This window comes from Sminthopsis crassicaudata, chromosome 3, assembly GCF_048593235.1.
Source record: "Sminthopsis crassicaudata isolate SCR6 chromosome 3, ASM4859323v1, whole genome shotgun sequence".
In the NCBI taxonomy this organism is placed as follows: Eukaryota; Metazoa; Chordata; class Mammalia; order Dasyuromorphia; family Dasyuridae; genus Sminthopsis; species Sminthopsis crassicaudata.
Window position 1 is genome coordinate 243,360,882 of NC_133619.1, and position 12,306 is coordinate 243,373,187.

The following is a 12,306-nucleotide window of genomic DNA, read 5'->3' on the forward strand; positions in this document are numbered from 1 at the left end:
GCATCAACTGTTTCAGCAGTTTGAGTTCCAGTATGTCTAATTATTAATTTAACTTTTCTTTTTTTTTCCTCACCAGAGTTTTACAGGTAGTGCTTTAGCAGCTTTGGTAAAAGGTCTTCCAGAAGCTTTGCAAAGGCAGTTTGAATATGAAGATCCAATTGTTAGAGGAGGCAAACAACTGCTCCACAGCCCTTTCTTTAAGGTAGTATTTTTAAAATAAGTGACAAAGAATGAATTGAATGGGATAGACATAAAAAAATAAGTCAAGTGAAATTTAGTGTGCAGCATTTGACATCTTTTCCATGGTGATAAAATTAGATATTTATGTTAGAGATAAAAATTATTCCCCTTCTCCTATCTGCCATTCCTTTTGCTTGTCCAGAAAAAGACAAAAGGATAATGGTGATAGTGAATTGCTTTAAATTTCTATATCCTTAATTATGGATAACTATTTTTTGTTGACTTTTTATGTGATAGAATTCTTCTAGTAGTTCTATGACCAAATGGCTATAAAGTTATGCATAATCTTTGAGTAAGCAATACTACTGCTAGGTCTGTATCAACAAAGAAATTTGTAAAAAAGGAAAAAGGATTTATTTTATTTTTAGCAGCTCTTTTTTGTGGTAGTTAATAATTAGAATTTGAGGGGATGTTCATTAATTGGTGAATGCTATATAATTTTGATAGAATATTATTGTGCTTTAAGAAATGACAAGAAAGATGATTTCAGAAAAATCTTGGACATTGATGCAAAGTGAAGGAAGCAGAACCAGAAGAACATTGTATATAGGTCAGCAATGATTTAGCAATATGCAGCAATTAATGATCCATAACAATCTCAAGAATCATGCTGTCTGTCTTCAGAGAAAGAACTCATTTTGTCTGACTACAGACTGAAGCATACTTCTTCCCCTCCCCTTTCACCTCTTCTTTACAAAATAACTTATATTACTTGAATGTACATGTATAACCTTTATCAGATTGCCCATTGTCTCAGAGAAGGGCAAGGGGGAAAAGAAAGAGATGGAATTTAGAACTCAAAACTATAAAAAAGTGTTAAAAATTGTTTGAACATGTAAATAGGGAAAAAAAATAAAACATATAAAATTTTTAATAATAGCTTTTTTATTTTGAAAATACATGCAAAGATAGTTTTCAAAATTCACCCTTGCAAAACCTTGTTTTCCAAATTTTTCTCCCTCCCTCCTTCCCACCCCTAGACAACAAATAATCCATTATAAGTTAAACATGTGCAATTCTTCTAAATGTATTTCCATATTTATTATGCTGTATAAGAAATATCAGATCAAAAAGGAAAAAAAAAGAATAAAAGAAAAGAAAAGCAAGCAAACAATAGCACCTTACTGTAGCGTGCTGTCGTCTCTAAAAGCTGCCGGATCGCTCTCTGGGAAGAGATCTGCTGTGTCTACTCAAATCTTTAAGACAGATTCTTCTTCCTGTAGTGAACCGTTGTCTCCAGGCAGTTGCTGTTAACTCTTGTCCTTAGAAGTGACTTCCCTTCCTGCAGAGAGCCCTGTCAAGCCTGATGCAATTCAGAGTCTTCTCCTTTGAATCCTGGCTCTGAATCTCCTCCAGCTCTTATCCTTCTCCAGGCCGATCTGCTCTCTGCGCCCAGTGCTGTCTCTTTTTATCCTCCCAGAGAATGGGCGTGGGATAATGCAAGGGCTTTTGGGAAGAACCACCCCAGCCAATGAGCTTGCCCCCTCTATCAAGTCAACCTGAGTTCTCACCTTGTAATTGTCCAGAAAACCTGAATTCTCACCTTGTCACCATCCAGACAACCTGAGTTCTCACTTAGTAATCCTAACATCTCCCCCTTTCTTTTGATTTAGAACATAGGACAGTCATGACCTTGAAACATAAATCCATCAATATGGGAAGTATTACACATAATTACATAAATTACATAAGCACATAGTAACATAGTAACATAATACATGCTAGAAGTATATGACAAATAACATAATCAAATAATCATAAATTGAAAATTTATAAATGTCCATAAGTCCATTGTCCATTAGTCTCATCTTGTGTGAGGAAGTCCAATGATTCCTGCTGGTTTTAAAGTTCTTTAACAGTCTTCTTATTATCCATGCTCTTTCAGTGTAAGATGTTTCTTAGATCTTCTCCTTTATTTTGAGGTCTTTCTCTTTTTCTGTCTCTCTCTGATGGACAAGGCGAATATGACTCGTTGGCACCCATCTGATTCCTTCTCCTGCTGAAGAAATACAAGCAAACCCTCTCCCCCAGGCAGTTAACCTATCTAATTACCTTCTATTTACCACTTTCTAAATCTCTTCTCATCATCTGGCAATTACATTGGAATTGTTTGCACTGGACACAGCCCTGTTGGTTTAAAAGGCCTATATTCTCCCCAAGTGTAATCCATTTTTGCAATCTGATTGCCTTTTGGTTGACTGATTGGGTAATCCCTTTCTGCCATGTGATTGCTTTTCTTCTGGTTGATTAAATCAGAGTCCTGGCCTTCTAAAGGCTCTTTGGGTGTAACATCAGCTGCCATCATGCCCCAAGTCTTTTTTGCCTGGGACCCTGGACCTGGGCCCCTCATCCCATTTCCCTGAATTATTCTACACTCTGATGCCCAATGGAGTCCTCTGTTGCATTTTGGACATGGGGTTTTAGGTCTTCTCTCACCCTGTCTTCTCACTGTATCTCCATATCTACACTGAGCTCTTAGATGTCCAATTTTTCCACATTGAAAACATCACCGAGTTTCTCTAGGAGGCCCTTGCCAGGAGGGACCCTGTCTTTCCACATTCATCATTGTCTGAGTGTAAAAAGCATTTGTTCCCACTGTAGCACAGCGTCTTATGATCTCCTCTAAAGGAGCATCTTTGTCTAATCCCCATATAATTATTTTGCAAATCTCATTGGCATTTTCCTTAGCCAGATGTCTGGTCATTATTTCTGTAGCTGCATTTTCTCCAATAGTTCTTTTGACAGCAGTTTGCAAACGTCCCACAAAATCTGCAAAAGGTTCATTGGGACCTTGCTGTATTTTAGTGAAAGCCTCTCCACGATCTTTCTGTCCAGGAAGGACACCCCAAGCTTTTATTGCAGCCTTAGCAATTTGTTCATATATTGTCATGGTATAATGAATCTGTTCCGAATTCTCTCCATATTGACCTTCACCAGCTAAGTGCTCAAAAGTGAATTGTGTGTTAACTCCTATTTCCAAATTGCATCTGACTTGAATTTTACATAATTCATGAAATTCCGCAAGCCATAATAAATTTTCTCCAGGTTCCAGACATGTCCTTGCTATGGATTTCCAATCATTCGGGGTTAGGACTTCATAAGACAAACCATCTAGTAACATTTTGACATAAGCTGATGTAGCCCCATAAAGGGTACAACCTTTTTTCAAATCCTTAATTTTATTCAAATCTAAAGGTGCATATCTTCTCCTTTTTTTACCTACAGAGTCAGTATTTTCAATCACAGGATATGCATGTATAAAATCACTTATATCCTGTCCTTCTCTCTTAGCTTTAACCAATGCTTTTTCTAATCTTGTCATAGGCTTAGGCTTCTTCACAGGCAATTCTGTTTGTGTTTCTGCCTCTTCCCCTCTTTCTTCCTCCATCTCTGAAGGTGGGGTTGATGTGGGCCTGTCAATAATCTGTTCTCTAGGCAGGGTTGAAGCTTCTTCAAGAGAATCATACCATAATTCCTCATTTAAATCCTCTTGCTCTAGGGAAAGATCTTGATCTTTCCTTTTTTCCTCACACTTCCTCCTCTGTTCATTTTTAGAACTTTTCCTTCTCCTACAACTTGCTTGATAGTTTAAGGCTAATTGAACTATGTTGTAGATATAAAATACTTCTGCAGAAATTGAATGAGGCCCATTTTTTGCTTGAAATTCTTTTCATTTCATATCCCACTAGCTTCCATTTATCTACATCTATCTTTTCTTCCTCTAAGAACCAAGGGGATGTGCGTCTTAATGCAGCCAAGAGTTTAGCAATCTGTACCCAGGTTACAAGTAATCTCTGCTCCTCAATTATGTTGATTATACTCTCTATAGTACCACTCCTGAATGGAGCTGAGGTTGCTTCTGGGGCTGGGGTTGAGTCGGCTGAGGTCCAGGGATTGAATATAGCTAACATCTGCCCCATTTCAGCTATAAGAGATTCCTGGTTTAGCCCTTAACAAGTTAAGTTCCTTATTTATCTATTAGCACGCTCACTTAATCTTTAACAAAGTTTCCTCCTTACTCACGGTTCTGGGTCAGAGAGACTGAGATCTAGATCGGAAGCTTTTCCACTGGAATCAGGACTGTGTCTGTCCCTGTTCGGGCGCCAAATTGCGAAGGTCTGGTCTAGCTCCTCTTGTCAGGATAAGCAAAAGTCCTTGCCCCACGTTGGGCGCCAAATGTAGCGAGCTGTCGTCTCTAGAAGCTGCCGGATCACTCTCTGGGAAGAAATCTGCTGTGTCTTCTACTCAAATCTCTCCGACAGATTCTTCTTCCTGTAGTGAACCATTGTCTCCAGGCAGTTGCTGTTAACTCTTGTCCTTAGAAGTGACTTCCCTTCCTGCAGAGAGCCCCGTCAAGCCTGATGCAATTCAGAGTCTTCTCCTTTGAATCCTGGCTCTGAATCTCCTCCAGCTCTTATCCTTCTCCAGGCCGATCTGCTCTCTGCGCCCAGTGCTGTCTCTTTTTATCCTCCCAGAGAATGGGCGTGGGATAATGCAAGGGCTTTTGGGAAGAACCACCCCAGCCAATGAGCTTGCCCCCTCTATCAAGTCAACCTGAGTTCTCACCTTGTAATTGTCCAGAAAACCTGAATTCTCACCTTGTCACCATCCAGACAACCTGAGTTCTCACTTAGTAATCCTAACACCTTACCCCCCAAAAAAGCTGAAAGTCCAATGTTGTGATCCACATTCAAAGCCCTGGTCTTTCTGGATGCAGATGGCTTTCTCTATCACAAGTCTATTTGAATTATCCTCATTGTTGAAAAAAATCAAGTTAAGAGTTGATTTTCACAGAATCTTGTTGTTGCTGTGTACAGTTCTCTTGATTCTGTTCACTTCACTTAGAGTAAGTCTCCCCAGGTTCTTTCTGAAATCATCCTGTTGGCCATTTCTTATAGAACAATAGTATACCATAACTTATTCAGCCATTCCCCAACTGAGGGGCATCCACTCAATTTCCAGTTCTTTGCCACATAAAAAGGGCTGCCACAAAAACATATAAAACATTATTTTAAAAAATAAATTCAATAAGTAAATAAGTTAGAAAAAGACATTCTAGTAGGCCTAAGGGGAAAAAACCCAAAGGCATGAAGATACAATGCACAGGCTGTTTTTTTGGGAGCTAAGTAAAACAGAACAATCCATGTTGACTAGGACATAGAATATGTGAAAGAATATGAAATAAATTTATAAGGTGGTGTGAGAGCTGGAATGGCTAAGAATCTTGAAGACCTGTGTGACCCCAGTAAATCACCTAAGTGCTTACTGTTCTAGGGCTCTTTGTAAGATGATAAGGCACAGAACAGTGTAATTCTAGTGGTGGAGGAAGCTTCCCTACCAAGATTTCCTTGTACAATAAAATCAGTAGTCTGGATTTAAAGGAAAAAAGACAAAGGTAATGTGATACCAGGGCTGTAGAAGGCCTTGAATGCTAGGCATAGTCAACTAGCTAAAATTTTTTAAATTCCTACTATGTGCCACTGTTGTTAAGCACTGAAGATAACAAATTACAAGAAATGATTTCTTGCCCTTGAATCTAATGGAAAAGAGAATATGCAAGCAAATATAAGCAAACAGGCTAGATCAGATAAAATGAAAGTGGTCACAGAAGCAAGTAAAGGATTAAAGGAAATTAAAGATAGTAAAGTATATCTGGCAGAAGCTGAGACTTTAGCCGAAGATTGGTGGAAGCTAGGGAAGCCAAGAAACAGAGATGAATCCAATGGAAACTGCTGAAGTCACCCAGTGAAATATTATAGAGGGAGAAAAGTAGTAGTTCTGGGTCAAATGACATGGATGACAGTTCAGCAAAGAAGACAGAGAAGGAGCAGTCAAACAATTAGGAGGAAAAGTAATTTGGGGGACAGAAGAGAATAAGCATTTATATAGTACCTACTGTGTGCTAGGCACTATTTAAATGTTTTATAAATATTATCTCATTTGATCTTCACAGCAGTCTTACAGGGAGGTATAATTATTATCCCCATTTTGTAGTGGAGAAAACTGAGGCAAATACGTGTCCTAAACACATAGGTAGTGAGTGTCTGTGACAGAGTTTCAACTCAGGTCTTCCTTATTTGAATATTTCTTACTTTCATGCCCAGCACTCTATACATTGCATCATCTAACTATTGTTGTGATTTCCTTTTCTTTTTGTTGCAAGACACCCCAGTTCTTTTGGAAATAATATGTGATGTCTTAGAGTTTCTGTAACCTTGGACAAATATCACATCTTTTCCTTGATGAAAAAGGTGGAGCTGTTGATAATTTTTGAGAAGAGAAATGGTGTAATTAAATCTTTGCATAAGGATATTAGGGGATATTAGGACAGAGAGATGAGAAGAATGGAACTAGGACAATCATCATAAAACAAATGCAATTGAAGACCTGTAATTGAGCTATGATAACTGTTTTAGAGAATAGAGGGGGAATACCTTGTCTTCTCAGTTCTTTAATCTGCATAATTAGTCTGTGCACTGTTTCGCTTTAACCACATGTGGAATTTTCATATCCTTAATTTTGCCATTACCCACTAATATTCTACTTCATATTCATGAATTCTGAAATATCTTTATCTTGACATTATCTTTTATCATTTCATCTTTGCTGTGTTACCTAATTTTATCTCCAGTCCTTCTTCTCTTTAGTTCTTTCTCAAAATGTCACCTTTGCACTTGCTATATTTTCCTTTCTTTTTCAGTTTCAGGCACTTGGTCAACCATTTCATTTCTCCATTATCCTCTACACTCTATCCCTTTTCTTTATGTTCAAATCATGAACCCATTTTTGACCTTCGGTGTGGGTCAACGCCTAGTTTCTGCCATATTAATTTCCAATTTTCCCTGCAATTTTTGTCAAATAGTGAGTTCTTATCCCAGAAACTGGGGTCTTTGGGTTTATCAAAAACTCGATTATTATAGTCATTGACTATTATGTCTTGTGAATCTAACCTATTTCACTAATCAACTACTCTATTTCTTAAGACAATAGCAAATGATTTTGATGTTCATTGCTTTATAATATAATATAGTCTGGTATAACTAGGCCATCTTCATTTGCATTTTTTCATTAATTCCCTTGAAATTATGCCTCTAATATTTAAAAAAAATTTTTAAATTGACTTGGCCCTATCACCTCCACCAGCTATTGCACATTTCCTCCTGTTCTCAGCTAAATTCCTTGGAAAAGTCATCTGTACTTGTCTTTTCCTTTCATTATTTTCTAAACCTAAACCCTCTATAAGTTGGTTTGTTATCTTATCATTGAGCTGAAACAGCTCATTCCATATTAAATGATGATTTTCTTAGTGACAAATCTTATAGCCTTTTCCCAGTTCCTCATTCTTCTTGACCTCTTGGCAGCATTTGACAGTTATCTTCTTTTCCTGGATCTTCTTCTTCTTCTTTAGGTTTTTGTGACAGTGCTCTCTTCTTGTTGTTCTCTTATCTGTCTGATTACTACTATTCAATCTTCATTACTAGGTCTTCATTCATATTTAGTCCACTAACCAAGTGAGATCTCCAAAGTTCTGTCCTGGTCTGTTCTGCTTTATATTAACTACCTAGAGAACATTTTGATTAAATATCCTGTAAGCATCTCAATATGAGCACACTCAGTATGACCAAAACAGAACTAATGCTTTTTCCCCCACAAACTATCCTCTCTTTTGAATTTCCACATAACTGTTTAAGGTACCATTGTCTTTTCAGACACCCAGGCCTGAAATCTTGATGTCATTTTATATTTTACATACTCATTCACTTCACTTACCCTTTCCACTTGTGTCATCTTGTAATTTCTACCTTAACAACATTTATTGCATGTGTCATCTTCTCTCCACTCCATCAGTCATATCTCTGGTTTAGGTCCTCATCACCTCTTAACTAGACTAGAGTTCCTAGTGCAGTATATCTTCCTCACATGTAGTTTTGACCATGTCACAACCTTCTGGCCACTTCCATATCTCGTATACTCAAAACATCAAACTCAAACTTGTTGTCTTATACTCTCTTCCCCTCAATGCACTTTTCACTGCAACTAAACTGACCTGATTACAGATCTTCAACTATATTTCAAGACCTGCCCATGATTTTTCACCACTTGTCACCCATTTATAGACTGCTCATCTGCTTCATCTCTGTATCTTAGAATTCTTAACTTCTTTTCATGACTCACTTCAAAGCCTTCACTTTTGTGGGAAGCTTCCTCTTCCCACCTCTCTCAACTTGTTAGAGCTTTCTCCTCTAAGATGACCTTATATCTACTTGGGATCTTGTATGTGTATTTACTTACATAACTTCCTCTTTAGTTTCTGTTTTTCTTTTCTTTGTATCTTCATCATCAACAGAATATTCGCCACATTATAAATACTTAATAAATGTGTGTTGGTCACTGACAGACTTGCATCTGGTGTCTAGAAGTTACTTAATAAGTGTTATTGATTGAATTGGATAATCCTAGACAGAAGATCAGATATGAGAAGAGAGGTAGAAGAAAGCCAAATCAAGTATAATAACATTTGGTGATGGTTAGAATTATTTTTCCACAGGCAAAATAAAGGAGAGAGTTCAGGGGGAGAATATGAGAATCTCTGGCATATGTTAAGTTTAAGATACTGGTGGAGTAAGGCTTGTATTTTGAAATAGTGAATTTCAAAAAGATGCAGGACTAAAATTGAGATTTGGATATTTTAGGCTATTGAATGTAAAAAATTGAAGCTATGAGAATGAATGAGATTGCCAAGGATGAGAGTTTGGAAAGAGAAGAGAAAAATACCAGGGAACAGGATGGAGGTTTGGGGGTATATCTATGTTAAGGAGTTGTGAATCAGATAAGGAATCAGGAAGAGGAGCAGTGATAAAAGTAGGGAAAAAAGACCTAAGAAAGTATGGTGAAGGTAGACAGATGTACATATGTTTTTAATAAGATTGAAATAGTGCAAATGGATTTTGTGATTTGGCTGTCTTATAAGGGCCCTTTAAATGGGCGGCCACGGTGCAACAGGAGATTGAGTGACCCAGAAGTAATCTCTGTGGATAAAGGACTGCCCTGTGGGTGGGATCCTGGCCATATTGAGATAACTTCGTAATGGAAGATGGCTCTCTCTCGCTGGTTGGCTGTGTTTGTGACCTCACAGGCCCTTTATAAGCCCACTGCAGACAGCAGTCGCTCTCTTCAACCTGGCTCCCTAGCCTGGGGTAGCCAAGCTAAGCTGATGGATAGCCGAGAGGTAAGGAGTTTGGTAGAGAACATGTGGGTCTTCAGACCAGGTGTTCACTAGGGAGCTGACAAGTCAGGGCATTATGTGAGTAGGTATTATAAAGGCTTTTAAGATTACACGTGGCTGTTCTTGAGCGTGCTACTGGTTATTAAACTATAGATTCAAGAAATCGTGGCCAGAGACCTTTGAAGGCCTTAGAAGAGGCGAGCCAAGTAGAGTTGACACTGCAAAGGTCAGTGGTCAAAGGTACTCTGTTGGGCCTTGGACAAACTAGTAATTGTTACTCTCAGGAGGGCATGTTACACTGTCTGGTTTTGGGAACCAGAGTAACACACAGGTTGGGGAAAGACTTGGTGGTAAGGAATCAAGGTGTAAGTAGAGATGAGGTTGATGAGGGAACCAGAGGAAAGGAAGAGAGAGTAGAACAGTATTGCTGCGATATAAAGAAAGGGATTAAAGGTGCTCTCATTTAATGTATTCAGTCTTCTCAGTAACATCATAAAATATAACTTTGATAAGGAAGTTGTTTTCATAATTATTGTCTAAGTCTTTGGTTTTATTTTGTTGATGGTTGCAGGTGCTGGTAGCTCTTGCTTGTGACCTAGAACTGGATACTCTTCCTTGCTGTGCTGAGACACACAAATGGGCTTGGTTTAGAAGATACTGTATGGCCTCTAGAGTTTCAGTAGCCTTGGACAAGCGAACACCATTACCTCGCCTTTTCCTTGATGAGGTATTGCAGATTATTCTGAAGTAATTTGTAAAATTGATTTTTGAATCCATTAAATTGTATGCCTTTTTGCCAATGTGAAAAAGTGACTATCAAAATTTAGATGTACTTCTGCCAAGAAATAATATAAAAATAAATAAAAATGCATTGTTGAAAATAAAGATTAAGAATTTTAGGTAGCATTATTTTCTTTAAAAAAATTTTTTTTAACATTTTAGACTTGATAGAATTGATTTGATTTTAATTATTAGATGAAAAATCATGCTATTCATATTTTTTATCCTGAGATACAAATTTCATTGTTTTTTTAAATTATTGTTACCATTATTAAACTGGAGGAGAATGTTTGATTTGTAATATCATAATTTGACCAGGTGGCAAAGAAAATCAGGGAGTTAATGGCCGACAGCGAAAATCTGGATGTTCTGCATGAGAGCCATGACATTTTTAAGAGAGAACAAGATGAACAACTTGTCCAGTGGATGAACAGGTTATTATAATATAAACAAACTAATGGTATATTAATATCTTTACATTTGCTTCTCTAGAGGACTTTAACATGGGTGAGAGATATGTTGTTTTATGTGTATATATATATATATATAATTTTTTTTTTTTTTTTTGCATAAAATGATGTACCCATTGTAGGCGTCCTGATGACTGGACTCTTTCTGCTGGAGGCAGTGGAACAATTTATGGTTGGGGTCACAATCATCGAGGACAGCTTGGCGGTATTGAAGGAGCAAAAGTCAAAGTTCCAACACCTTGTGAAGCTCTTGCAGCTCTGCGACCCATACAGTTAATTGGAGGAGAACAGACTCTCTTTGCGGTAACTGCTGATGGGAAGGTACAAGTTTTTTATTTTGGTTCTTTGTAGCCAATTATGGCTTGTTTATGTTTTATTACTTTGTAGCATAGTGTATACAAGTTGTATCTCAAGTTACCTCAGAATTAACTTTGAAATGCTATTTGAAAGCAGATACTTTCTAAAACTTTTTAAGACAAAAATGATTTTAAAATTTAAGTTTCACATCTTCCGTAACTGAAGATTTCATAAGATTATCACCCAATCAGCAACATGCTTCCCAAGAAGCAATGACTGTAAAAATGTATTTCATGGGATATAAATGCACAAGTTAGTGAGTTGCAGAAACAATGAAGACAGCTTTTATGACTTAAATATTTCATAGTGATCAGTGCTTAGTAAATATTTGTTGCTATAATTGGTTTTATTATTCTTGTGGAAAAAATGGAGACATACGGGCTAGTTGATAATACAATTGGACTAAGTGATTGTTCCCACAAAATAGTTTTAATGGTTAATATCAGTTTGTTAAGAAGTTTACAATGTAGTGTCTTAAGTACTTAGGCATGAATAGTATACAGAAAGGTAGCTTTTTAGGAAGACCTAGTTTCCAGTACTATTTCAGACACATAAATCCTGGGCAAATCATGTTGGCACTTCTTGGCTACTTTCAAAGACTATAAGATGTAGAGAAGATATAATTCTACATAGGTAGAGGGAACTCATTTTGTATCCTCCTTGCTTGGGAGCCCCTTTTAAACCAAGACTACTTAACTTATAGTCCATTAACTTAATAAAATTTTTTGTAAATTATATTTCAGTGTAATTGGTTTCATTTTTAAAACTGTATTTTACTTTTTGCATTTAAAAACTTTATTGTGAGAAGAGGTCCGTAAACTTCACCCGATTTTGTGAGAGGTCCATGACACTAAAAAATTTAAGAACCTCTGTACCATACCAATTAAATCCGAAGTCTAGACCAAAAGGAAAAAAGAAACCAGCAGTGACTTTGATAAGGCATAGATGGCATTTATATCAGATTTGCAGATGACAAAAATATCTGGATAGATTTTGGCAATGGATTGCTTCTGGCTTTATCCCTATTGAATTTCATCTTGGGGGTGTATGGTTAAGAAAAGATTTGAAAGTTTTAATGGATTTGGCATGAATCAGCGGTATGATATATATGACATCCAAAAAATTAGTGTGATTTTGAGAGAGCTTTCAAGGATAAGAAGATGAAGCTTTACTCTACTTTGACTAGTCACATCACTTTGGAATATTATATTTTGTTTGATAAAAAATAAGATT

At 37.0% G+C, this 12,306-nt stretch overlaps 1 protein-coding gene across 1 annotated transcript in view; it reads left to right on the forward strand.

The window, feature by feature from the left end:
* The window catches only part of HERC2 (HECT and RLD domain containing E3 ubiquitin protein ligase 2), a 227,008-nt gene that overhangs the window by 175,981 nt on the left and 38,721 nt on the right, over positions 1-12,306 (forward strand). The window contains 4 exon segments of the mRNA XM_074300310.1: positions 77-202; positions 10,038-10,193; positions 10,565-10,680; positions 10,839-11,037. Of these exon segments, the coding sequence (XP_074156411.1) occupies positions 77-202; positions 10,038-10,193; positions 10,565-10,680; positions 10,839-11,037 (597 nt within the window).